General features: G+C 35.6%; 1 protein-coding gene across 2 annotated transcripts in view; it reads right to left on the bottom strand.

The window, feature by feature from the left end:
• BEND4 (BEN domain containing 4) overlaps positions 1-26,294 on the bottom strand; it is a 49,260-nt gene extending 22,966 nt beyond the window's left edge. For both annotated transcript variants that reach the window (XM_074229530.1, XM_074229531.1), the window contains exons 1-3: positions 25,856-26,294; positions 15,038-15,598; positions 1,090-1,181 (exon numbers count right to left, since the gene is read on the bottom strand). In XM_074229530.1, coding sequence (XP_074085631.1) covers positions 1,090-1,181; positions 15,038-15,598; positions 25,856-26,294 — 1,092 coding nt within the window. The remainder of the gene's footprint in view (positions 1-1,089; positions 1,182-15,037; positions 15,599-25,855) is intronic.
• Positions 26,295-26,512: the final 218 nt, after the last annotated feature.

Raw genomic sequence — 26,512 nt, 5'->3', positions numbered from 1 at the left:
ACCCGGGGTTTTCTGCTTCCAACACTTATAGACTTCCTGGATAAGTCATATAACTTCAGCCTGCTTTTGCACAATACTCATTTGTAAAATGAGAATAAGAATATTTCTACTTCTTACTTCATAGGTATATTGTGAGCTCAACTGGAGTAATGTCTATAAAGCACTAGGTAGACCTTAAAGTGCTAATATTTAATAGTATTTTGTCTACAAAGCTGTCTCTAAACTACATAACCTTATTCTCTTCTAATCCAACATAGTTTATCTCTGAGAAACTTGATCATCAATTGTTCAACCACAAACAGGGAGGTTTTTGTATGAAAAATCTGCTCAGTAGGTAACTATTTTGCAGCAAAGATTTCAGTGAAATGTCCTCCTATACCAATTAATTACTTTGAAAACTATCTGTTGCAGTTGTGAGATGGTGTCTTGACACATGGTGGGTGCTTAATAAATGTTTATTGACAGACAGAGTAGATGTTATGCTAGCATTTCTCTAATAGAGTTATGTAGTAGAAACATAGTTGGGGTAAGTGATTAAGTGGGTTGAGAAGATCTGCTAAAAATGGTGAGCATTTGCATGGACTATAGTTTCCTTACTTAGTAAAGAAACTTTAAATTTAACTAGTAGTCAGACTATTCCACCACCACCATCACCACCTTCATAATAATAGCCAGGATTCATATAGCACTATGAAGTTTTTAAAGTGCTACTCATGTGGCATCTCATGTGATCCTTACAACAACCTTGCAAAGTAGATATTAATATTATTTTTGTTTTACAGATGAGAAAACTAAGTCTAAGAGAGGTTAAATCAGTTGATCAGAGTCACAGCTAGTAAGTATCTGAGGTGAAATTTGAATTCCCCAAGGCTTCCTATCATCCAGCACTCTTCCCCATTGTACCATTGTCATTTCAAGACACATCTAAACAACAAGACATATACACAGGTCAACTCTTGGCTTTCAGAAATATAATTTGTCACCAATGCATTCTTTGGTTCTTTATTGGTGGATTACTAAAATATCAGTTTTATCTCATTGAAATCAGAAACATAAAACACTTTTTTTTATCTTTATATCATACACTACCTCTGTGGGCTGATCTGCTGGCTGTGGTATCATAAGCTGATTATGGTGCTGAAGGACAGTTTTCAAATAATCTAAGACCGTCTGGCAGGGCACTGTAGGAAACAGATTGCAATTACTGAATAGTCTTAGTGTGGTAAAAACAACAAGAACAACAAAAGCAGCAGCAACAACAACTTTTAACTAAATATGGTTGTTAAAGATTTGTATTGTCAATTCTCCAGTGAAATTTTTTTGTAGCAGAAATACAGTTTCTCTTCTGATTTGTGAAATCATTTAATTTAGTAAATCCAGAGCAGGTGCTCCAAACTCAGAGACCTTTAAAGGTTTTTCTACCCATGCACAGTGTATTCTAAAGGGTTTTCATCTTAAAGAAGATTACAGGATTAAATCAGGTCAACACAATGATAATATAAAGTTTGCATCATAAACACAATTTTACCCCCCCCCTCCACAAAAGGGACAGATATTTCTCGTGTAATTTGACACATCCAGAACGAACATTCAACAACTTGTCGCACTTTAGAAATTGTGTCTGGATAGCTAGTTGTTATTGTTGACAAAATATGCATCTGTTTAATCTTAGATGCTTGCCTACAACATACAAATGTACATAATTAGATACATTCTTGTTTCACAATCCTTTCTCTGAAGGTGGTTAGTTGGCCAGTTCTGACTCAGTTAAAGACCTTTCTTAAGCAGATGCTGTCACATATCTAATTAACTATGTATATTTTGGGAAATGTTTTTTTCCTACCATGACTGAAGTAGCTTGATTAAGTAAGCAAATTTTATGAAAAATCATAGTTTTGAAATCCTTTAATATTAACTCTCTTAGAATGATCTAATTTAAAAAAGTCTTGAGAACCTTGCTAAGAATAATTTGTAGCAATAATTCTTTCAGTGGCTGTCCATAGTGCTGAATTGGAAGCCCATCACTTTTAAGAAGATAATAAGTATTGTTAACTAGAGTTCCCATTTTAAAGTACCAACACTAATCATTCTGCACTTGCCTCTCTCACAAAATAGTTCTCCCCCCCCCCCAATACTTACTAGTCTTGGATGTCGAGGAGTTTTAGTGTTCACAATTAATCCTTTCATATTTCACTGATACATTACTGGAAATTTTGAACACGAGGATGCTAAAAAGCAGGTTGGGAGGATTTTTACTTTTAACCAGATAGGTAATTAGCTTTATTTATATGTAGGTTTCTTAGTCAACTCCTCAGCAGTTGTTTGTCTTAATCCCTCAATTTCAGTGACATTTGCTAAATGATTACAGAAGTCAGTTTTAATAGACTGTGATATTATGTAGTCCATTTATTTAAAATAGGCTAGTTCAAAAGAACCTAGAAAAATTTTCAAATTTAAGGATTGCAATCTCTGTTGGTGGAAAGATTACCCACACTAATGAAATTATATATCTTCCAACATAAAAAAACCCCAATTCTCCCTTTCGTAATTTGTGTTCAACAATCTTTCCAATGCTTAACAATGACAGATTAAGAATACATTTTATGACAAAAATAATATGGAAAAAATGTCTTTGGTTATATAAAAATAGAAGAATCAGGGAAATCTAGTAGAGACATGAGGACTAAGAAGTACAAGATGGTTTGGGGTTTCTGTCTCCTGTTGTCTGATCTTAGGGAAATCATTTAACTTCTCTGTGTCTCATTTTTTAAATCAGTTTAGAGAGAATAATAGTAATAATGCTTGTCTCTCCAAAACTTATGGTCATTATGAGGATATTATAAAGAAGATATAAAGGTGAGTTAGTCTGATCAGACTTGCCCTCTTCTTCCAAAGGGGAAATATTTTTACAGAAATGTTCAGAATGATTGGTATATACTTAAACAACAAAGTACTGTTACCAATCCTTGTGTGAATTCTTATCTGACTTGTTTCTGATTGGCAAATTAATAGGTATATAGGATTTTTCTAACTTGGAAATGAAAGGGCAATGGAATAATTTGTTTACTACTGAGTATAATTGAATTAATCCCCAAGGGAGGGTAATGGGACCCTCATGGTCAGTTTGCAGGACTAAAAGAGTTAGCCATTCCTTCTTTAATTTCAATTTCTCCATCCATCTATGTATCTATGTATCTATCTATCTGTGTATCTATCTATCTATCTATCTAGATCTATCTATCTATATCTACCTATCTCATGTCTCAGAGCCTGGAAAAATAAACGAATCCAAAGCTGCTAAGTAGTCTCTGATATATATATGTATAATACATAGATAAATACATAGATACATAGGGTCTTTTTTTTCTTTTTTTGGTTTTTGCAAGGCAAGGGTTTGGGTGTCTTGCATGTCACATGGCTGGGTGATTGCTGGGTGTACAGGGCCGGATGTGGGCTTGGGTGCTCATGGCTCCAGGGCTGGTGCTCTGTCCATTGCGCCACCTGGCTATACCTACAATTATTACTATTTTTTTAATTTTAATTTTTTTCTCTCCCCTTTACTTTATCGCTCAAGCGAATCTATATTTATGGGGGAGGGGGTATTTCATTTACTCTTAAACAAGAATATTTTATTAATGTATAAAAAACATTATTTGTACAAAATAAGAATAAATATTAAATAAAAAAATAAATAAATTTCAATATAACTCAAAAAAACCCCTTACTTTTAAACCAATACAATAACCAGGTAAGTGTCTTATGAATATGAGCTTATGTATTTCTCTCTTGACACAAAGTGAACTATTGTATAAAGTCTTTTAAATAGGCAAGATAGAATTATTATTTTTAATCAGTGTTTTGTTGAGCATTTGGTAAAATTATTTGCTCTATGATTGATTTTTGTGGGACTTGAGCTATTGCCAGGAGTGGTGGTGGCACCAGGTTGCCTAAGGAAAGGGTGAATTGGTCCAGGTGGGGAATAGAGCAGGTTAAAGCTCCTAGATCAGTATCAGGATCAGCCCTGGGATTGGACCTTGAATTCCAACCTGGGTACCATAGGAAGATGCAGTCTTTACAAAAACAAATTAACCACAGAAAGAGGACTGAACCCCCTCACTTTCTGGACTTGAGGATGAATGCAGATTTTGAAACTTAAACTACTTGTACTATCATCCATAGATATTTTTTGCTAATAAATGCCATTTTTCTAATGGATTTTTTTGTTTATTTACTACTTTTCAAATGAGGATAATAATAGCTACAGTCCCTATTTTTTAGGATTGCTGTAGGAATCAAATTAATATCAAATGAATATATATATACTTCTGCACACATTTAAATGTATACAAACACATATATAATGTCCAGAAAGTCTTAATTCATTTTAAGCTATGGAAGTTAGTTTAAAATTTAAGCTATTGGGTGGCTAGGTGGCACAATGGATAGAGCACCGGCCCTGGAGTCAGGAGTACCTGAGTTCAAATCTGGCCTCAGACACTTAATGATTGAAAATAATAATAATAATTACCTAGCTGTGTGGCCTTGGGCAAGCCACTTAAGCCAATTTGATTTGTAAAAACCCAAAACAACAACAACAACAAAAATTTAAGCTATTAAAGCTATTAAAGCTGTTAAAATTTAAAATGAATCGAATTTTTGGGCCACCATAGACACTTTGTAAACTTTAAACTGCTACATAAGTGTCAGATATTACTAACAACCTATAGCCCACTAATGCAACTATCTGCATGCCTTTCCTATTTATCTGTTCATCAGTAAAAGTGTGAATCCAGAATCCCAGTTTATAAGTAGAATTGATAGTAATGGCAGTTAAGGCATTGATGGAATGTAAGGTTCCTGAGGAAAGGACGTTTTAATTTTCTTTCTGAATCCTCAGTTCTTAATGTTGGGTTTTGTACATTGTAAGCATTTAATCAATGCCATTGGCTTGATTTGGATTAGTTTCAGCTACTATATTTCAAATCACACAACTCTAGCTCTTTAGGATCATGTAGTTTAAAACAGAATTGCAGGTAGGTTGACCACATTATTAGCTGATTTGGTCTGTAAGGGTACTGGACCTCAAAAGCCCTTCCTGGAATAGGTATCTTTGTGTTATCTTTTATAACCCTGGTGTAATGGCCGGGGACCAGACTGAGGGCTCTCTGCCTCATTACATTTGTAGAGGCTAAGTGGAATCAAGTAAAGTATCTTATGTGCAAAATAAGTGGTAAATATTATTATGCTATTGATATGCAAATATTGAGTAAGATTTACCTGCCAAATCAGGGCCAAAATAGAAAAAGAATCTTGTGTTGGTTTTTTCCTTGGCCCACAGAGCAGCTTATTGACTAAACTCATGTTGCCTTTTTAGGGGAGAACTGTCATTTTGCCAGTAAAATGAAAGCACTGAAAATCCCTTGAACTTTTTTCTCCTTTATTTTGTTATGGTTTTTGATAAACATATTGCATAGCTATAATTCCCAAGATCATCCAAAAATATTAAAAGAACACTTCATTTTCAGTTCTCTATAGTCATTGTTCCTCTAAAATTGTTTTGATCTTTAGCCTTTACTGGGTTATTTATTCTTTAAAGCTGCCAATCAAGGATTAATTGTATCCCTCCAAGTAACAAAATCATGTTCTAGAAATCTTACCTTCTAAAAGTCAATTGCACCTATTGCCTATCTGTGTGATCTTGCAGGTCACTTAATTAGAATAATATTTAACATTTGCACAGATCCATAGTGCTTACTGTGTATTAGGTGCTCTGCTGAGTGCTTTACAATTATTTTCTCATTGTATTGAATGAGAAAACAATCTTGGGAGGTAGAGGAAGTTATTAGATAGCTTCTAAATTCCCTTCAGTTGTATACAGCTATGTTCGACTGTACTTTGAATAATGAGTTTAAAGTAAAGTTGTTCTAATTCATAGAAAAGATACTGCTTTGGACTAGTCACAAATTCTGACTTTTCCAGTGACCAAAAGGGCTCAAGTAAAATGATTTTCATGAATACATCAGAGGAAATAAATCTTGGGTGGTGGAGAACAATGGAGGTTATAATGGAATAAATGAATAACTGTTAAAGGTGCCTTAACCTGACCTGGATAAATTATACCACTGTTGAAATGAACAGTTTTCTTATTATTATATAATTGAGTAAAAAAGGCAAATAAATAATTTTGAAAGGAATAAAATAAGCTAAAGAAATCAATCTAAGCATTGGATTTTTTTAGGGAGAACTTTAGAGACAAATATTAAGATTGATTATAGACATATTATCCCATATCTCCCAATGCTGTTTTTCAGGCTGCCAAATGAAGAGATGCTCTTAACTTACCATTCCTAGGAAGTGGACTTTAAGTTATTTTTTTTTTAGTAGGACTGATATGTGAATTTGGTACTTTCCTATTTTATGCAATCATGAAATCTCAGTTGATTCTGGTCTGTGTAATTAACTGACCGAAGATTGTTGTTCCTAAAGAAAATCTTTGGTTCTATGACTTTTACAAAATTACTCTTGTTCCTTTCTAAGGCTGTCAAGTAAATGACTTTTCTGACACCATTTTAAATGGTTCTGTTGATTGCATGGTTTTAACATTCTTTAATGACTGAGCAACTGGTGTAGTGACTGTCAGATAAGAGAGTGGAGGAAAATTGTACCAACACTACTCTCTTCCATATTAAGGCCACTGGATCTCTATTTTCTAATTTTCATTGCAAATAGTTGTATTAAAATTTTGATTACAGTTTCTCTTCTCTCATCCCTCTTTCATCATTTAATCTTTCTTGTTATGCAGTTGTTTCATTTCAAGACTCCAAACATGAAAAAAATCCATCTCAAAATATGTTACAAACCAGTCCCATGTTACTCAGAGGGAAAATGGAAATTATGTACTCTACTATTAGACCTTTTAATGGTTTACTGAATAACTCTGTCACAGTCTGGAAGATCCTGAATACAAAGTACCAGAAGCTGACTTGCTATTCTTTATACTTTGGCAGGGCTTGTCTTTAGACAATAGGTATGTAGACCTTTGGCAAACCCATATATATATATATCTATATCTATATCTATGTATATCTATATCTATATCTATCTATCTATCTATCTATCTATCTATCTATCTATCTATCTATCTATCTATACCTTTTGGTAGGACTTTCTACAGCATGCATCCTCTTAGTATAATCTTCAAGGAGATAAGAAGAAAAAAGCATTTATTTGCCAGCCATTGTGCCAAGTGCTTCCCAGATATTATTGCATCTAATCCTCAGGTGTTGAGGGAGCTGATGTTATTATCCCCATTTTACAGTTGAGAAAACTTAGGTAGACAGAGGTTAAGTGACTTGCCCAGGGTCACACAGCTAGTAGTAGTCTGAAACTAAATTTTTATTCAGTTCTTCCTGACTTCAGATCCACTGTGACAACCTAGCTGCCAAGAACTCAAGGTTGCCCTTATGCTGTGATGTAGCATGGAATAGTAAGTTTGGGAAAGATGATTATTATTGGGACCCTAAAAGGTTATCACATCTCTTCTCTTTTCTTAACATGTCAATATGCTTGCCACAGACAAAACTATAGCCAATGTGTGGAAAGAAAGAGAAAAACAAGATTTGGTAGTAAGGCATGATGAGAACAGATGGAAATTTTCACTAGGTCAAGTATGGTACAATTTAGAAAATTTTTCCTCTGGTGTGTTATCTTTTGATTTCACTGGAAATTCCTAGATTTAGAAGTAGGAAATTTGAAATCTAATCCTTCCTTTGCCAACTTGCTCTATGCCCTAAGAGGGGTTACTTAACTTGTCTGTACCTGTTTCTTCACCTATAAGATGGAGGAAAGTAACATTTATTCTGCCCTATTTACCTTACAGGTCTGTTGTAAATATAAAATTAGGTATCCTATTCCTGAATTGTCCCCTGCATCCAGCAGCCTTACCTTTCATTTTCTTTTTCCTCAGCCTTCCCCCTGCACCAGCTTCTCTCAACCTTAAGTATCACTGATAGAATTTTTTCCCTTCTTTACTGACTCTACTTTCTCTCCCCTTTATTCTATAGTTTCTCCTTCCTCCCATGCTTACCTAATTTCCCATACTGTAGTCTCACAATAAGAGAACATATTTTTGATCACTTGAAGGCAGTTTTAACATGTGTTTATACAAAGCAGTTCTCATGTCGTTTCACCATTAGATTGTGAGCCCCTTGAGAACAGGGATGGTTATGCCTTTCTCTGCCCCAATGACTAGAAGAGTGCCTTGAACTTAATAGAATACTAATAATACTTGTTGAATGGCATGTGGAATTAAAAGATTAATTTAAGGAGCTTAAAAATTAAAATACACCATAGGCTTCCAAGTAAGGCAAGCCGATCCCTTTTCTCAAGAGGATCTAAGATACCCTTTCCCCCTTTATGTAAACTGCCTCTGTGAAACGGTTGTGTTTGTGAAAAAAACCTTCCAACTTTTTATAACTCTTGAGGTTTGCTCTTAAGTTTGGGAGTTATTGCATCATACCACTTCCTAAATAACCTGGCCTCTTTTCCTCCCCTCTGAGGGCTTTCTTATTCTCTGAACTTGCCTATTCTTGTCTATGATGAGTAAAAATCCTTTCCTAGAGCAAATAGGAATAGTAAAGGAATAGTAAGGCCCTGATCCTTCCAATGAGATGGTCAAGCCTGAAGGGTACACAGTTTTAATGTAGGGCCCATGACCTCAGAGGAGTTTTTTGATAGATTCCAGGGAGGTCTATGAACCTAGATGGAAAAAAAAATAGATCTTTATTTTCATTAACCTTTTACTGGAGTTTTAGTGAAGCATTTCCTTTAATTACTTAAAAACATTATTCTGATAAGGGATCTAGAAGTTACACCAAACAGCTAAAGGTAATCATGACACACATAAAAAAGTTAAGAACCACAACTCTAGGGCAATTTTTCACCATTAGGTAGCATCACAAATGCTCAGAGGAAGGTCAGTTAAAAATCTATGTAAACTGATTATGGCCTGGAGAAAACTGCTTTCCTCAGTGATGGCTTACCTTCAGAGTATCAGGAACTGCATTTATCTGAGGGAGGGAGGTTATTCAAATAGATCCAAGCTTTAGGGAAGTGCACAGACAATGGATGAAAAAATGAGACAATCTGATAACCTAACCATAGCTGACCTTGTAGTTTGTCAAAGTAACTGAATTTCTTCTCTACTTGGGTCAAACTTTCTCCACCTGCGGAAACACCTTTTCAACCAAACATGCAGATTTTTCTCATGGAATTCTATATTAAGATTTTTCTTCACACATGCTTTATAGTTGGTAACTCAAGTCTGCTGATTTTAAACCTTAACCCTTCCCTAATTTATCTTCTATTTATAATTGGCAACTCATTTCTTTTTTTCTTGGCTTTCCAATGTCAATCATTTAAAGTCAAATTATTACAAATCTGAACCATAGGATTTCTGTGTGAAATAATATTGATTTAATAGTTGTCAGTAAAGTTGGAAAAGAATATTTATAATAAAGATATGACCACTAGCCTAATTTTAAGCAAAGTTTTATCTCTCTTCTGAATCACAAAAGGGCTCAAGAGGATCTAACATCTCAAGCTTAAAGAAAAATGGCTTTGTACACAGTGGTTCAGAGTTGTATTTATATAATTCTTCAAAATATAGGTAAGGAGACTCCTAAATTTTTTATACATTTTGTAGTTATTTAAATAGAATTTCCCTTTTTGTCCCTTCTGCTGGGTTTTATTGTTACTATATAGAAATCTTGAAAATGTATGTAGATTTATTTTGTGTCATGAAACATTGCTGGTTATCTGACTTCTAGGGTTCTTTAAGTTCACCATCATATCAACTGCAAAATAGATAATTTTTTCTTTCTTAAACTTATTATCTAAATTTCTTCTTTTATCTCATTTCTATAGTCAGCTCCTATAATACTAGGTCAAAGAATGATAATAATAAGCATGTTTGTCTCACCTCTGATTTTATTTTTATTTCTTTTCTTTAGGCTTTTGCAAGGCAAATGGGGTCTGAGGCCAGATTTTAAACTCAGGTCCTCCTGATTCCCGGGCCGGTGCTCTAACCATTGCGCCACTTAGCTACCCCCTCACCTCTGATTTTATTGAAAAATATTCTAGTTTATCATGATTACATATAATGCTGGCTGGTTTTAGATATTTACTATTTATCATGTTAAGGAAAGATCTAGTTTTTCCTATGTTTTTTCTTGTTTTTAATAGATATGGGTTGTCAAATTTGTTGCTGTCAAATCAAAACATTTTGTCAAATGTTTCTTTTATATCTATTGGTATAATCACATGATTTTTGTGGGTTTTATTATCAATATAATAAGTTTATATTTTTCCTAATATTAAACTAATTACATTTATTGTATAAAGTCAACCTGGAATAATATATAATTTTGTGATATCTTTTGTTAGCTTCTTTGCTACTCTTTTATTTAAAAATAAAATTTGTATCAATATTTATTAGGAACATTGCTCTATAGTTCTCTTTTTTTGTTTTGACTCTTCCAAGTTTATGTATCAAGATCATATTTGTATCATAAAAGGAATTTGGTAGAATTCCTATTTTTGCAGACAATTTATTTAATATTGGAATTCATTGTTTTTTGAATGCTTGATAGAATTCACTTGTGAACCCATCTGGTTCTGGAGTTTTTTCCTTTGGTAATTCATTTGTCATCTATTCAATTTCATCCCCTGTAATTAGTTTGTTTAAATTCTATATTTCTTGGTCTGTTAATCTGAATATGTTATTTTTTGTAAATATTCATTTATTTTATTTAACATTTTGGCTTTATTGGCATATCATTGGGTATTTCATAATATCCTTTAATTTTTTTATGAATTCTTCTTTTTCATTGTTGGTACCAATAACTTGGTTTTCTTCTTTTTTAATCAAATTAGTTTAGGGTTTATTCACTTTAATTTAAAAAACTCAGTTTTATTTTTTTAAAAGCTCTTAGTTCAAGTTTTTTACCTTTATTTTTGCTAAATCTCTTCTCATGATTTTGATGATTTCTATTTTGGCATTTATTAATAGGGTTGTTTAAAGGTTAGTTATATTTGACTGGTTGACTGAATAATAGCAGTTAATTGGTTTTCTAGTTTTTTAGTTATAATACTCACTTCATTTATCTCTTCTTTTTTTTTCTTTTAATGAAAATGTTCAGAGAAATAAAGACCTAGGCAAAAAAGTTCAAAAATATTAAGGGAAATAATGAAAAAAAGTGGGAATGATTGAAGTGGGCCTAACAATACTGGGTCTAAAATTTTTCTGCAAAGCTAGCAATTCTTAAAATGGTTTTGTACTAGTAAAAAAAATAGAACAGTTAATGGAACAATTTAGATACACAACAAACAGGAGTTAACAAACCTTGTAGCCAAGTGCTCAGTAAATATTAAGTCTACAGCTATAGGATAAGGATTCACTAATTAATGAAAACTTCTTGAGAAAACCGGACAGCAGTATGGAAAAAGTTAGGTTTAGAGCAATAACTCACATATCCTACCAAATGAATATATGACCAAAATATAAAAGGTCATATTAGAAACAAGTTAGAAAAATAAGGAAGAAATTACTTATTAGATTTATGTATAGGAAAAAAAATTAATGACCAAACATAGGAGAGGACCACAGAGGATAAAATGAATGATTTTTGGTGACATAAAATTAAAAAGTTATTTTTTTCACAAACAAATCTAGTACAGTTAAGATTAAAATAGATATAATTCATTGGGGAAAAACTATGCAGAAAGTTTCTCCAATAAAGATCACCTTCCTAAGACATATAAGGAACTATAAAAATTATAGCCATTCCCCAGTTGGAAAGTTGTTTAAGAGGCAGATAGTGGTGCATTGAATAGAGCACCAGCCCTGGAGTCAGGAGGACCCGAGTTCAAATCCGACATCAGACACTTAATAATTCACCCAGCTGTGTGATGTTGGACAAGTCACTTAGCCCCACTGCTTAAAAAAATAAAATAAAAAAATTTTTTTAGAAAAGAAAAGTTGTTTAAGGATATGAATAGGGTGTTTTCAAAGAAACTCAGACTACATAGGCATATGAAAAAATGCTCCAAATCACTAATAATTAAATAAATGAAATGAGATTTCTCTGGTTTCTGCCAAAGAACCAAAAGAGCAATTTACACAAGAACCATCAATATTATAACAATAGGCTGTCTTTCAAAGACTTGAGAAATCTGGACAACTAAATGATCAGCTATGATTCCAGAGGACTGATAACAAAACAAGACTTGTCTCCTACCTTATGACAGAGAGAAGATGAAATAATATGCAGAATAAGAAATGCCTATTTGGACATGACTAATGTGGGAATATGTTTAGGTGAACTTATGTGATACAAGAATTTGGTATTTCTTCTTTCATTTGTTCCTCCCTCCCTCCTCTGCCGACCTTCCTTCCTTCCTCCCTTCTTCTCTTTCCCTCCCTTCTTTCCACCCTTTCTTCCTTCTCTCTCCCTCCCTCCTTCCCTCTCTCCCTTCCTTCCATCCTGCTTGCTTCCTTCCTGCTTCCTTCCCTCCTTCTAGATGGGTAGATCATGGGAGGCAAGAAGAGATGAATGCTTGATAATTAAAAATAATACAAAATTCAAAACTGCACTGAGTGTGTTATTATTGCTAGGACACTGTTGACATGTTAAAGACTTGAAGGACACTGATTAAGATCATGGTAGGTCAATCAGTCTATGGATTTGCTAAGTAAAATGAATATCAAGTCTAGACAGCTTGCCAAATATTTGTGACTACCAATCTGTCAAAAATAATGAGGATGTTGTTGTCATCTGTTCTAGAAATCGGAAGCAATCAGAAATATGTGTCTTAAGACTTCACCTCAGCTAAATTAATAGCTGAGTACTTTGGATTATAGCTCTGAAAAGTGAATATGAATTCCATGCAGATATATGTGTATAATTCCTCAATCTACATATAGGATATTTAACATATCCCATTGCTGCTCATTTGTCCAATGACAGTGTATCATCAATAACCCCGATAATCTCCCCTACCCCCTGCACAAAGACTACTGGAAGAGAAGTAATGAAAAACTTTCAATTTCTCCTCACAAGATGGTATATAGTGACTGTTACTTTATGAATAGTAACAGTAAGAACTGTCAAATACTGAGATGTGATAGGGTAGACTTAGGCCTTCTTCAACTGTGGAAACCAGGCAGTACTCAGGTTAGACTGAACTCTTCTCAGAAGTTATCCCTCTGTGGTTGTCAATGAAGACTTCTCTCTAATGTACAGAGATTGTCTGCAACACCCTTCAGGGCTCAAATATAAGAAACCAAGGCCTAATGTGTATTAATTTCAGTCCCCTGTCTCTCCTGATCTTTCTAGATTCCTGGCTCAGTGTATTACAAAATGTGCTGAATAAACTATCTGAAGGGGCAAAAAAAGAGTTCTTTTCCAAAATGGGGCTCATCTCCATGTAATATAAATCAAAGTCACTTTTATTTACATTTTCATTATATATATACAATACTTGTATTTAATGTTATAAATACTTATTTAAAACTATAGGGCTTTTTGGACTTTTTAATTCAAAATCTATTTCAGGGATGAAAGGAGTTATTACTGAGTTATTACAAAAAGATGTCTAGAGTTGCATATGACATGGGAAGAAAAGATCGCTTCTATAGGAAAGGAATATGAATGAAATATGTCAAGAATGAGCAGACAAGATTTTCATTTATGCTGGCAAAAATGAAGTATAGAGCTGAATAATCATTTGGCTACTTTGATAAGTATAGTCAGTTAATCTGGATAATTCAGGCCTAAATCCAGTCATTTCCACAATGGAAATATGTGAGGCCTAAATTAATTGCATAATGGTTTCAGTTTTTTCACTTCATTTAATTTTTTTTAAAGAGGACAGAAAAATTCACTGGGAGTTTTCTATAGCAAATAGCTATTGAGAAGGCATAGAGTGAACAAGAGGATTCAATCTGAAGCTTATTATTTGACAAAAGAGATGGTTTGTACTCATATATTATGCCATATATTATTGTACTCATATCTATATTATAAATAAATGTATAACTACTGTAAGAAATATAGATATATCAAAGTTTTTCATTTGTTAAATCTACATTAGACCTTATTCAGGGAATACTTTTAAAAAATTGAAGTTCTTGCTCCTACCCTAAAATGTCTCCTTCTTATCTACATTATTCCCTAGTCAAGTTGTGGACTGCCTTACAGCATACATACCATTACCAAGATGGTGGGAAACACCTTTTCCCACCAACAGACCATTAGGTCAGAAATGCAGTGAGATGAAAGAGAAATCAAACTCTTTAAATATGTTTAACCAAAAGTAACTTGTGATTCCATGAAGATCCTCCCCCAAATATTACTTTGCTATTTTTTAAGTACAGCATTGATGAGAAATAGAAAATGTTTAGCTAATCTATTGAGTATCTTTGGCCTTGCTTGAAATATTAGTGTGTTTTTGACCTAAGAGGCTTGGTGTTCAGTTTCTTATCCACATTAAGTAGCAGTTTGTCCACTTAAAAAAATCCATTTTCTAACTTAATAAGGGAAATAAAAGGGAAAGAAGAGTTCATTTGTGTGGCACTATTTGAATACAATCACTGAAAGTATTATTTTTAATTTCTATCGCTGGCTAACAAAACATATAAATCAAAATCATTGAAATATAAAAATGATTATGAAGTAAAATGATCACTTTGTAAAGGAAATTCAAGGTCATAACTCTTAGCCATTTCAGTCTCACTACGTTTTCCAAGTAACTGATTTTCTACAGATAAGGACATCATTCAGGGGACTCTAGCATTCAGCCTCATCCCTAAGTATGTTGCTTCAGATTGCCCTGTTTTGTAAACTGCACACCATCTTCATTACTTTGTCTTCTGAATTGCCTATTCCCACATCTCTGTTAAAATTAGGACAATGCCAAGAGAAGGGATAGAAATGAAAGCTAGTGATAGAATACTTGCAAAACTACTGAACAAAAATACCTGGGATGCTCTCCAGTTTTCTTCTGAGTTCCTCATTTTCTTGTTGCAGTGAAATGACTTCCTGTTCTAGCTCTTGGCACCGAGGGCAGTAGCCTTCTTCCTCTTCTTCCTCTTCTGGGAGTGTAGAAGACGATGGGTGACCGTGAGATTCAGAAGTGGCTGGGGAGGTCCATCCACCCAAAGTATGAACTGGGGAAGTTGAAAGAGGGTCCACATCTGCCAGATGGCCATAATCATTTACAGATGAGGTGTTCTGAGATGGAAAGCTCCCAGAAAGCAGATAATTTTGTAGAGAATCAGTGAAAACCCGCAAGAAAGCAGAGGTTTGCTGTTTCTTTTGCATATATTGCATCTCAATGTCTAAATTGTCTGATGTCTGACTATGGACAATTTTTCCAATCTGACACTGTTCTTGTCTTTCACTATAACTCGAACCTTCCTGCTTTACACAAGAAATCATAGACTGAGAATGACTGGAGTCCAGAAGTTTTCCTCCACAGTTTAAAAGGCTAAGAACCCGACTGCACTGCTGAGCAAAGGCATCCAGGATCATACGACTCTCTGAAATAAAAGATATATCACAAAGATCCATGACAAAAAAAAAATCATCGGAGAAGAGGAATACCCATAATTCTTTTTAAATAACAATAGCAACAATATTCATTTTGGTCTCTTTTATGTAGCATGAGAATATGAGTTACCCAACTGGGGGGTAAGGCAGAAGGAATGTGGCTTTTTACTAGTCCTCATGACTTACATTGAACTATCAAATTCAACTGAATTTAGCAATCTTTTAAAAGTACTAACTGTATAAAGAATAGTGTAGAAGACAATAAATAGATTATAAATAAGGATTTATAATTTATATAAATAATATAAAAATAGATTTATAAATAGAGGCAACTATAATATAAAAATTATACATTATAAATACATTAGAGAGAATCAGCACAAATTTATTAAGTATTTGCCTATGCTAGACAAAATGTTGGGTGCTGGGGATAGAAAACAGAAAAGTGAAATAATCTCTACTCTCAAGAAGGTTACATTCTAGAATTTGAACTAGAAAATAATCTTGATTTAGAAGTTATTTAATCCAACCATTTCATTTTACAGACGAGGAAACTGTTCCACAAAACCCTCTGGAGTCAGCTGCCCTCTCTATGTGACCTCCTATTCCTGAGGCTTAGCTATTTAAAACCCTGAAAATTTTGTTCCTCCAATGTTATTACCTTTAATTTCATCACAGAGAGATCAGATGTAGAATACAACTTTAGAATAGTTTTAACACCTTGTAAACAAAACTCCTTTTAATTATTTTTTCTGGTCTTCCAGTCTGGGGGTACTGGTCAAAGATTAGCTCTCCTACAGTAGGATTTCTCATGGTTAGTGTGACTTAATGTATTGAATATGCTGAACTTCATTTGTGAGGCAGTTTGGTATGGTAGAAACACTTTGTATTTGAAATCAGCTAGCTTGGATTCAAATCCTGATTCTGCTCCTTTGCACAACCTTTGGCAAAAAAGGTAAGATAAGAAGATTGAACTCCTAGATAACTTCTAACATCCCTAATAATTCTAAATCCATGATGCTACATGCGACTTGCTCATTGTGACATGGATAAGAACAAATCTATTCTTACTCTCAATCTAATGCTGTTTCAACATGCTTCTAGAGGGGCAAAACAATGGACTCTAAAGTTTGTGAGGAGGAAAGAACATTCTAATTGGGGAGATGATTGAAGGAGGAAGTGGACTTGAAATGATGGATTCAATAGAGAAAGAGAGGGAGAAGGATGTCCAAACTACATAACAGATAGGGGAGTTTTAAGTTTACTTAATAACTGGGAACCATTAAATATTTTTGAGAGAGAGGGTGTGTGTGTGTGGGGGGGGGGGGCTAGGAGAAGTATGGAGGATGTCTTAGAGATGAGAAAGAATGGAGGAAGAAAGAAAAATATTGGGAAGCTACTGCAATCATTTGGGGGGGGTGATAGTGGTGTTGATAATAAAGGTTAATACTGGGATGGTGATGGTAGGAATAGCAATGGAGACATATAAAGATATTATGGTTCAGAGTCAACCAGACATGAAAATTGATTGGATATGAGATGGGGGAGAAAAGGAAGTGTCAAAGATAGCTTTGAGATTTCTAACTTGGATACTGGGTGAACTGTGGTGCTACTGATAGTATCAGTGATGTCACAAAGGGAAGGAGGTAATGAGAGGAAATAGTATCAATTATTTTAGGAAAGTATCCCCCTACATAATTGGATATAGTGGATTTGGTGCTTGGGAAAGAGGTCAGAAGTAAACATTCATATTTGGGAATAATCTTCAAAGAAGCAGTCAGTGAACCTGGAGCAAGGTGACGGGGTAGATAAAATTACTGAGTGAACAGAACTGAAAGAGAGAGAGAGAGAGAGAGAGAGAGAGAGAGAGAGAGAGAGAGAGAGAGAGAGAGAGAGAGAGACAGAGACAGAGAGACAGAGAGAGAGAGAGACAGAGACAGAGACAGAGACAGAGACAGAGACAGAGACAGAGACAAATAGACAGAGAGAAGAGAAAAGGACCAAGGATAGAACCTTTGAGAACACCATTCACCTGAAAGGGATGAGAAGAAAAGATAAAAAAGATGTACCTAGTTAGAATGGCAAAGTATGATATCTCAGGTAAAGGGTTAAGAGACGTTTCAAAATGATAATGTTGTCAGTGGTAACAAATGCCATCAAGGACTCATGAAGAATGAGAATTGAAAAAGGAGCCACTAGATTTCACTCATTATCCCCTTTTGACTATATTTAAGCATTTATAAAATGTTGAGGTAAGTTGTGGAGTCTATCTCATTGGTGTGGAGAACAGGTTTTCTTTCTGTGAGTCTAAATAAAATCCCAATTAGGACAAAAAATGAATTCTCCTGAAATGATTGCATTTTTTTATTTAATCCAGCATATTTCCAATGTATACTCATATTTTCATATAACTGAATAGTGTGAATTTGAATACTTCCATCTACTTCAGGGGATTCATTATTTTCACTAATGGGGACATAGCTATATTTGGGTCTGCTTGCTTCTCTGACACATGAAACTCCATCTTCTAACTCTGGGCCTTTACGTTGGTAGCATTTAAAACTTAGTTCAAGCACTACCTCTTCCTGGAGGCTTTTCCTGGGCGTTTTTCCTTCCCCATCCCACTATTTCATACCCTCAGCCTTCCCCTCTAATACTGCCTTCTGCCCATTCTGTATTTATCTTGTATGTTTGAATATATGTAAATGTTTCTCCTATTAGAATATAAATTATTTGAGGACATACACTGTTTTAGAGATATTGATATTTAAAATCATCATGCCTTCTATTCCTGCAATGCCCTCAAGTTTTTGTTCAGCTAATCCAAAGAATCCCTATCTCCTCTAATGTGTTCTTCCTCAGTCATAAATTACCAGAAACAAAGATGTACTTTTTGAAAAAAATCACTTATTTATGAGTTAAAAGGTAATCTTACAAGCCAGTGGACAACCCCAAAGCAACATCATATGTTCAATCTAGTGTTTTTTATCTCTTCTGATTTTTATTTTTTTCTATCACTATTCAGGACCATAGTATAGACTGACCCACATCATCATTATTTGGAGGTTAACTAAAATACTACTTCCTAAAAATCTTTTCCACTGAAAACATTAATCAACTAAAATGTCATAGATGTCAAAATTAGGCATATAATTTCAGACTATCTTGTCATATCAGTTAAAAACACACGTGAGAATACATATAATCAAAAAACTAATCAGTTGGAAAAAATCAGTAAAAAGCTTTTAAGGGCATTGTAAATATACAGCTTAACTTTCTCAGAGGCTACATATCTGACACTTGTTCCAAATCTATAATTTCAGGAGTATGAAATCATAAATTATATTGCCTTCTCTCCTGGTTTCCACCCAGAATAATATCGAGAAACAGAAAATCCTTACATCGGATTGGTTAAAAAAAGACAGAAATCAACAACTGTATAATACTAATAGAGGTTAGATGGCCTGCATATGACGAGTTATTGTTATTATTTCCTTTTAAAGAATTATGACTAATATGTAAATATGTTCAACTCAATTGTACCTGTACAACCTTTATCAAAGTGTTTGCTGCCATGAGGAGGGGAAAGGGTGGTAGAAAAATATGGAACTCAAAAGCTTGTGAAAGACTGAATGTTGAAAACTACCTCTGCATGGAATTGGAAAAAATATATAAAAATATTATAGCCATTGCAATCTTTGACTATGAAAATATTCTTCTTATCCATACAAATAAGGGTAAGGTGAAATGCATGTTATTAAGTCAATTATGTAATAGTTCAAGAAATGTGGTTATATGAGAATAGCCAACCCCCCAGGTTTACACTAATTTTTAACTATTTTATGATATACATAAAGAATTGTGGATTATTAGTAGAATCTATCAAATATTTCTGATTATGTACTTTTCTTTAAAATAGCACACATTGAATGGTTGGATCAATTGATTCTCTTCTTTTTGGTGGGCACTATATAGGTTGACATAAACCAATAGTCATGCCTTTTTTTAGGTTTACACATTGGAGGGAGAATGACTCATTTCTCTGCCTTCCCTACTTGCTAGCTGTTATACTGCCCTTGTGATTCTGGGACTGCATAGGCAAGTTTGGGAGTATATGGTCTAAGGTTGGGGAGTCCTTTGCTTTACCTGAGAGCCCATTTACATTCCCATAGGATACCCTAGAGCTAAGTTTTCTATGTAATGATTTTTCGTGGATGGAAAAAGCTTTTTAGACTATCACACATCTGGGGATAAAACTTTAACCATGGCCAAGGGATTCTCTAGAACATTGGAAACAACCCACTATCCTGGATAGAAAGTAGAGAGATACTCTTTTCCCTTTCTATGATTAAAAAACTTTTATTGTAGCCATCCAATCTGAAAGGGAAGAAATGGATCTACAGCTTAATTGTGTAACATTTGTTTCTAGGAACCAAAAAAGTCAAGAAATTAAAATGGCAAGAAATTTCAAAAAGAAAGAAAGTGTCATCTAGTGGATAGAAGACTTAGCTTTAGAAAGACCTAGACCCAGATTCTTACATATACTAATTATGTCCAAATTACTTAGTCTCTCAGTACCCCCAAGCAACTAAGACAAAAACAATAATAATAATGATAGTAATAATGATAACTAAAATGTATACAGCAAACTTAAGGTTTGAAAAGTACTTTTTAAGTATTATCTCATTTATTCTTCAATAATATTGGGATATATTTGGTATATTATCCTAATTTTATTGATAAGGAAACTAAGACACACAACAAGGAAAGTGATTTATCCAGGGTCACACAGATGATAAGTGTCTAAAGTTCAGATCTGAACTCCTTCCTGTGCCACCAAGCAGAAATAAATTATAAACTAGTTGCCAATATGTATTATAGAACATTTCCTCCCTAGAAGTTCCTCACAGTAATGATATCATATAACTATATCCAAGAATGAGAAATTTTTAAAAATTTAAATATTTTTTTCATTTGCTTGGAATCTAAGAGCTTCTAGGAACTTTAGAGATTAGCCAAATCCAGCCTATAAATTTTGTAAATCAGGAAATAGTTTCAAATAGGGAAAAGACTTGTTCCAGGGCACATGGAAAGTTCAAAGAAACTTCTTTTATTTGAAATATCAGAGAAATACAAATTGAAATTTTATAACTCTGGAATATAGCATTTTGGGCCTAGAGGTATTTTTTTGGGGGGGGCAGGGCATTTTAATCAAAATAGGCCTAACTGGAATAAACACCATTCTGCTTTCATTTATATTTGATAAAAGGGGGAATGGGAAAATTCAGTTTAAAATTAAATTATATAAGACAACCACTCAGATTTACTTGTTCTATGACCTACAGAATATTCAGTATTCTAATTTTCTTAAGAAATCACACATCAAGGTAATATATATATATTTTTGAGGAAAAAAGTTGGACTTAGTTAAGAATATTTTTCTTTTATGAAAATGATCATGTCATATAAAGTCTATTAACAAAATGTATTTATTAGATTATAGTTAGAATATTAAAAATTGATTCAAATACCAAAAGCAATTTGTTCCCAATCCATAATTTTTTAAAAATATTTTTCCCTTTGGGATTTTTTTCCTCATAATTGATGACAAAGACAGCAATAGATACTCAAAAGTGGAATCTTTTATATTTTTGTTAATTAAACATTTGGATATTTTAATATTTAGAATCATATCAGGATGAAAAATATTGCTATTGTACTTGATGTAAAACAAAACCAGATCTTTTCACTTAATATATATTTCATCCATAAGCAGTTTTGCTTTCCAGATAGCACACAATTAGTAATGTAAGTATTGTGCGATGTCTATTATTGCTAAGAAATGAGGGAGAAAAGTTCCGATTTCATTTGATTATAATTGAATGGCCACTCTTCACTGTCAGTCTTAACTGAGAAAAGGGTGAAAAATGTATCATATTTTTAAAAAACAAAATTTTAAAATACTGAAGATACTAATCAAGTGAAGTTACACAAGCATCATGTCAACAGTTTACAAAAATGCTCTAAGGCAATTTCATCTTTGTTACTACTCTCCAACCTTCAAAGGTTGGTAGAAGCTAATAGATCATGATCATAAACCACTCTATAATGATTACTTCTATCTAATTTATTTTGTTTTGTGGTATGGCCTACATGTGGATCATGTCATGTTGTAAGTCAGGTCTGTTCTGTTTCCAAGATTTGAGAACATGATTACTTTTTATGAGGAAAAAATAACATTTTATACCCCCCCCCCCAAATTTATCCACTTAAGTGGCTTAGTTTATTTCATATTTGATGGTAAGGTAGCAGAAGTCCAGAAACCTTCCCATCAGCCTTACAACCCTATTTAATATAAGGACTCCTGAGATATTTACCATTCACAAGATATTCCCATGAGCTTTCGATTTCTATAAAGAAAAATACTGGAGTCATAATTAGTGGCAGTGTTTTCATTCATTTCCATCAAAGGGTAAAATCTGGTAACACTGAAACATACTAGAACTATAAATATATACACACACACACACACACACACACACACACATATATGTATATATATTTAAAGACAGTGACCTACTATCAGTTATCAAATTAATTCACAATTAATTATATGTAGAATTCTTCATTTGAAGCTGGAACTTTAGTTAAAGAAAAGACTTTATCAAGTAGTGTTGTATTTATGAAGTTGAAGAACAAAATCTTTTTAAAAAGTACCTATGGCCTTAAATCAAAGGACTGAGCCTCTTTAAAAAGAACAGCTATCTGATCTTTTTTTTATAATGTCAAACATCAATACAGCAAAACAGGATGCAATTTTTCTGAATAAATAAATCAATGATGTGTCAAAAATTAACAGATGAGTTAATATACTTGGTGCTATCAAAACCAGATGGTGCTTCCTAATATTCATCCTGCTCAGTCAAACCCTGAATATTTTCTGGACCATCGGTATATAAAATAGGATGCTGCTATTTGTGATGGCAAACAAAAGCAATCATGCCTGCCAAGCACATACTATAACAGGCAGCATTTCAGCTCTGCTAGACAGAAAGTAATTAGAATGCTTTTAATGTCCAAAAGAATGATGCTGATAGGCTGCCACAGATGTGTAGATTTATGAATATTTATATGGTGGTTTATAGCTGACACTTTTATCAGTTGAAGAAGATAAAATATCTGCCTGACTCAAAAGCTTGACAGTCAGGTTAATAAAATCTCATTAAAGAGAATGACCTATGCAATTATATAGGATTTATTGTAATTCATTTTTGATTGTACTCTGCTTAAAGATGCAATTTCCCATTTCCTGATGCCAAATTTAGGCTGCATATCAAGATCTACGTGGGTTTTTAACTCTAAGCCATCCATAGAGGAAAGATATGCTTTAGGAAATCATGGTACGATACATGTTTAAAAGATAATTATTTTGATATTCTGTTCAGAATCATCACATGAAAATAATGAAAAGCACTTGGAAATCTATTTTTATAATATTACATTCAAAAAATCTTATTGTGATTTCTGTTGATAGAACACTAGAACAAACTCCAGTCATTTGCTTCATTCATTGCCTTCACTCATTAATTTTCTGGTCATAGGATTATGTTTTCTATTTTCCAACTTTTACTTCTGACCCTCTCATTCTTTAACTTAATCTTTGAACTATTTCAATGCATCAGGTGGACTGCCTTTTGAGAAAACACACTTTTGGGGGGCAAAGTGTTTAAGTGTCTGTCTGTCCGCAATCTACTCATTGGTTCAAACTGGAACCATTGGTTTCTCAAAGAACCAATCAGCTCTTAAGATAACTGTCCCTCAGATGGATACTCATATCCATATGGAGCGTTGTTTGATAGTCAACATCATTACTATTATAGTTATAACTTGTACATTCTAGATTGTGACTTTCTTCTGTACTTTGACTTGGGTCCTACCAGATCATGCTTTCCTGATTGTTGGAAAGGAGTTATCTAGTTCCCACCCTGCTAATGAAAAAAAACTAGTTTTCTGCCCTTGATATTATTCAATTAATCCCCTTTATGGTTCATCTTTTACTGCTGAAAAAGAGAAACAGTTTCTACCTCTATCTAGTGACACTAACTTTATTATTAGGAGTTCAAGATCCTATTGGAAATGGTAGAAATGTAAGTTCAACTATGGAGGAAATTGGGGGGTGGGGGTGGAAGAATGGTATCCAGGACAAGGAAAAAAGAGAAAAGAACGTAATGAACAGAAATAGAAAAAACTAACAAGGCAGAAGAAAGAGGAAAGATGAAGGGGAATAATTTGGGGATTAATTCCTAGAAATAGGAGGGGAAAAAAACACACCCAAAACAAAAAGAAGCTGCAAAAAAGAGGTGGGGAAAAAGGTAAAATTGATAAAAATGAAAAAGAGAAGACATAAATAAAGGGGAGAGAGATTAGCAAGGATGCCAAGAGAAGTTAAAGGATTGAAAGCCAAAGCTGAAAACAAGTTTTTTTTTTTTAAAGAGAACAAGAATTGGGAAGAAGGGATCAAAATAGATTGAATACTAGTAAAGTGAACAGAAAAAAGTAGAAAAATAAAACAAAAGACCACTCCAAAACTGAGAAAATAAAAAGAAACAGCTAAATATAGAAAAAAGGACAAAATATTATTAGAACCTAAAAAAATAATGGGAGAGAAAAGCTCAGGCTGAGATGAGAAAAATAGAAGAGGAAAACTAAAAGTAGAATAGAAAAGGAAGAACCAGAGAATGGTAGGCGATAAAGAAGAGACTACTTTGATTTAAAAGTAGAAGGAAAAGGACAAGGAAAGAAAGAACAGGGAAGTCAGAATGAAGAAAAGAAAAAAATAAATTAGATCAAGAGAAGCTGACAAAAAAATGAAAGAAATGCACACAAAGCCTCAGCATAAAACTCATCTAAACAGCACCTGACATAGAAAATTGGCCAGTGAAGCGGCAGAGCTAGTCTTCACCATAACCTATAATTAGGTTTTCTTTCTCAAAACTAATCATTCAAGTGTCAAAATATTGACAAACAGCAGAACGTTTCCTTAGGGCTCCATAACTCAGATGGGGGCAAGGTGCCCTCATTTTCATGTCCTCCTTGAAGAATCGGTCCATCAATCAATAAACATTTATTAAGCACCTATTATATGACAGACATTTGGCTAAGGGGATCAGCTTCTTCACTGCACCGTTTTTTGTTTTGTTTTGTTTTTCTTTTTTTTTGCTCCACAGAACCAGGAAAGGCCTGAGCAGGAACTTTTGTCTATTATGTGTGAGATAAAGCCATGGGCAAGGGCACTGAAATAAACGCCCTTGGGCTTTTCCCACTCAGATTTCTTATCTATCTATCTTTTCCCCAGCAAAGGCAGAACAGAAAAACTCTTTTTTTTTCCTCCAGAGATTAGGCATGCAGACCCAAGGGGGGAAAGGGTGTTAAAAGCAATTTAGACCTCTTTATAAACTGCTGCTCACAATGCCTTTCTCCTGTAAACTCTATGTCATCCGGACTGGAGAAATCAGGCCCCCTGCTGAGCAGCATTTCATTTCAGACAATTCTGGTGGTCGGCAGACGTTGAGACCAAGAACTAAGAATCTCTCTTATGCTCTCTTCGGAGGACAATCTCCTTTTCCCTCAAAGGCACAGGAGCAAAAAGCAACCTTCTGTGACCAAAGGGGCTGGAGGAAGACAAATGGGGACAGCGATGAGGAAAGATGAAGATAGAACAGACAGAGAAGAGAAAAATAAGGTGTAGGGGACAAATGAAAGGGGAGAGGAGGAGAGCAGAGGTTGGCAACCCGGGGGCGGCGTTTGGTCAGCTCCCGGGAGCAGACCGTTATCTCCGGGGAGGGCAAGCTGGTCCCCGCTAGCCCCTCTCCAGAGCCATCCTGTCCAGCCAGCTCCTGGAGTTCTTTTTCCCTCAGAACTAGGTTTGGAAGGGGAAAGCCACCTGTTCGGAGCAGCGCTTGGCGGGGAGCGCAGGGAAGGGGGGGGGGGTCTGCGTCCGACAGTGGTCCCAGAGCCCCTCTCCGGGTGGGGGGGGGGGTCTGCGGGAGCGAGCTGGAGCTCCCCTAACTCTTGCTGCCTACTTCGCACGCCCCCTTCCTCACCCCCTCAAAGTTGCAGCGCGCGCCGGGCGAGGGGAGGGGGCTCCCCCCGGCCCCCCGGCCCCGGCTCTCCCTCCCCCGCCCCCCGCCCCCCTCGCTGCCCGGGGGGAGGGGGCGGGAGCCGAAGTTCCAGTTAAGAGCGGGTACCTGCGCTGAGCTCCAAGCCGCCGCCGGCGCCGTGGCTGCTTCCCTCGCCGCCGCCCGCCGGGCCGGCTCCGTACCTGGGGCCCGCGGCGGCCGGGGCAGCGGGCGCGGGGCCCGCGGTCCGCAGGTGGCCCTGGGACGCGCCGGGGGAGGAGGAGGCGGCGGCTCGGCCGGGCCCGCCCGGGTAGGAGCTCTGCGCCTGGTACGGAGCCTGCTGCTGCTGCTGCTGCTCGCTGCTGCTGATGGAGGCGGGGGGCGGCGGGAAGTGCCCTCCGGCAGCCGCCCGGGCCGCGCCGACGTCCACCATGCTGGCTCTCTCGTACCTCTTGCTCAGCGCCGGCCTCTTGCTGGGGAAGGTCTTGAGCACGCTGTAAGGGCTCCGCTGCTTGTAGATTTTGGGGAGGCTGGGCCCCTCCTCTGCCGGCTGCATCTCCTCCTCCATCCTCCTCCTCCTCCTCCTCCTCCTCCTCCTCCGGGCTGGTCCCCCTGCACACCCCCTCCTCCCCCCGCCTGCTCCCGGCTCTCCCTCTGAGTGTGTGTGAGTGTGTGTGAGTGTGTGTGAGTGTGTCTGGGGCCGCCGCCGCCGCCGCCGCCGCCGCCGCCGCCGCCGCTGGGGCTGCTGCCTGGCGCTGAGGCTGGCACTGCCGAGCCCCCGCGCGG

The sequence above is a fragment of the Macrotis lagotis genome, chromosome 3 (genome assembly GCF_037893015.1).
Source record: "Macrotis lagotis isolate mMagLag1 chromosome 3, bilby.v1.9.chrom.fasta, whole genome shotgun sequence".
Lineage (NCBI taxonomy): Eukaryota > Metazoa > Chordata > Mammalia > Peramelemorphia > Peramelidae > Macrotis > Macrotis lagotis.
Note: the sequence above shows the minus strand (reverse complement) of the source record. Positions and strands in the feature narration are given on the sequence as shown.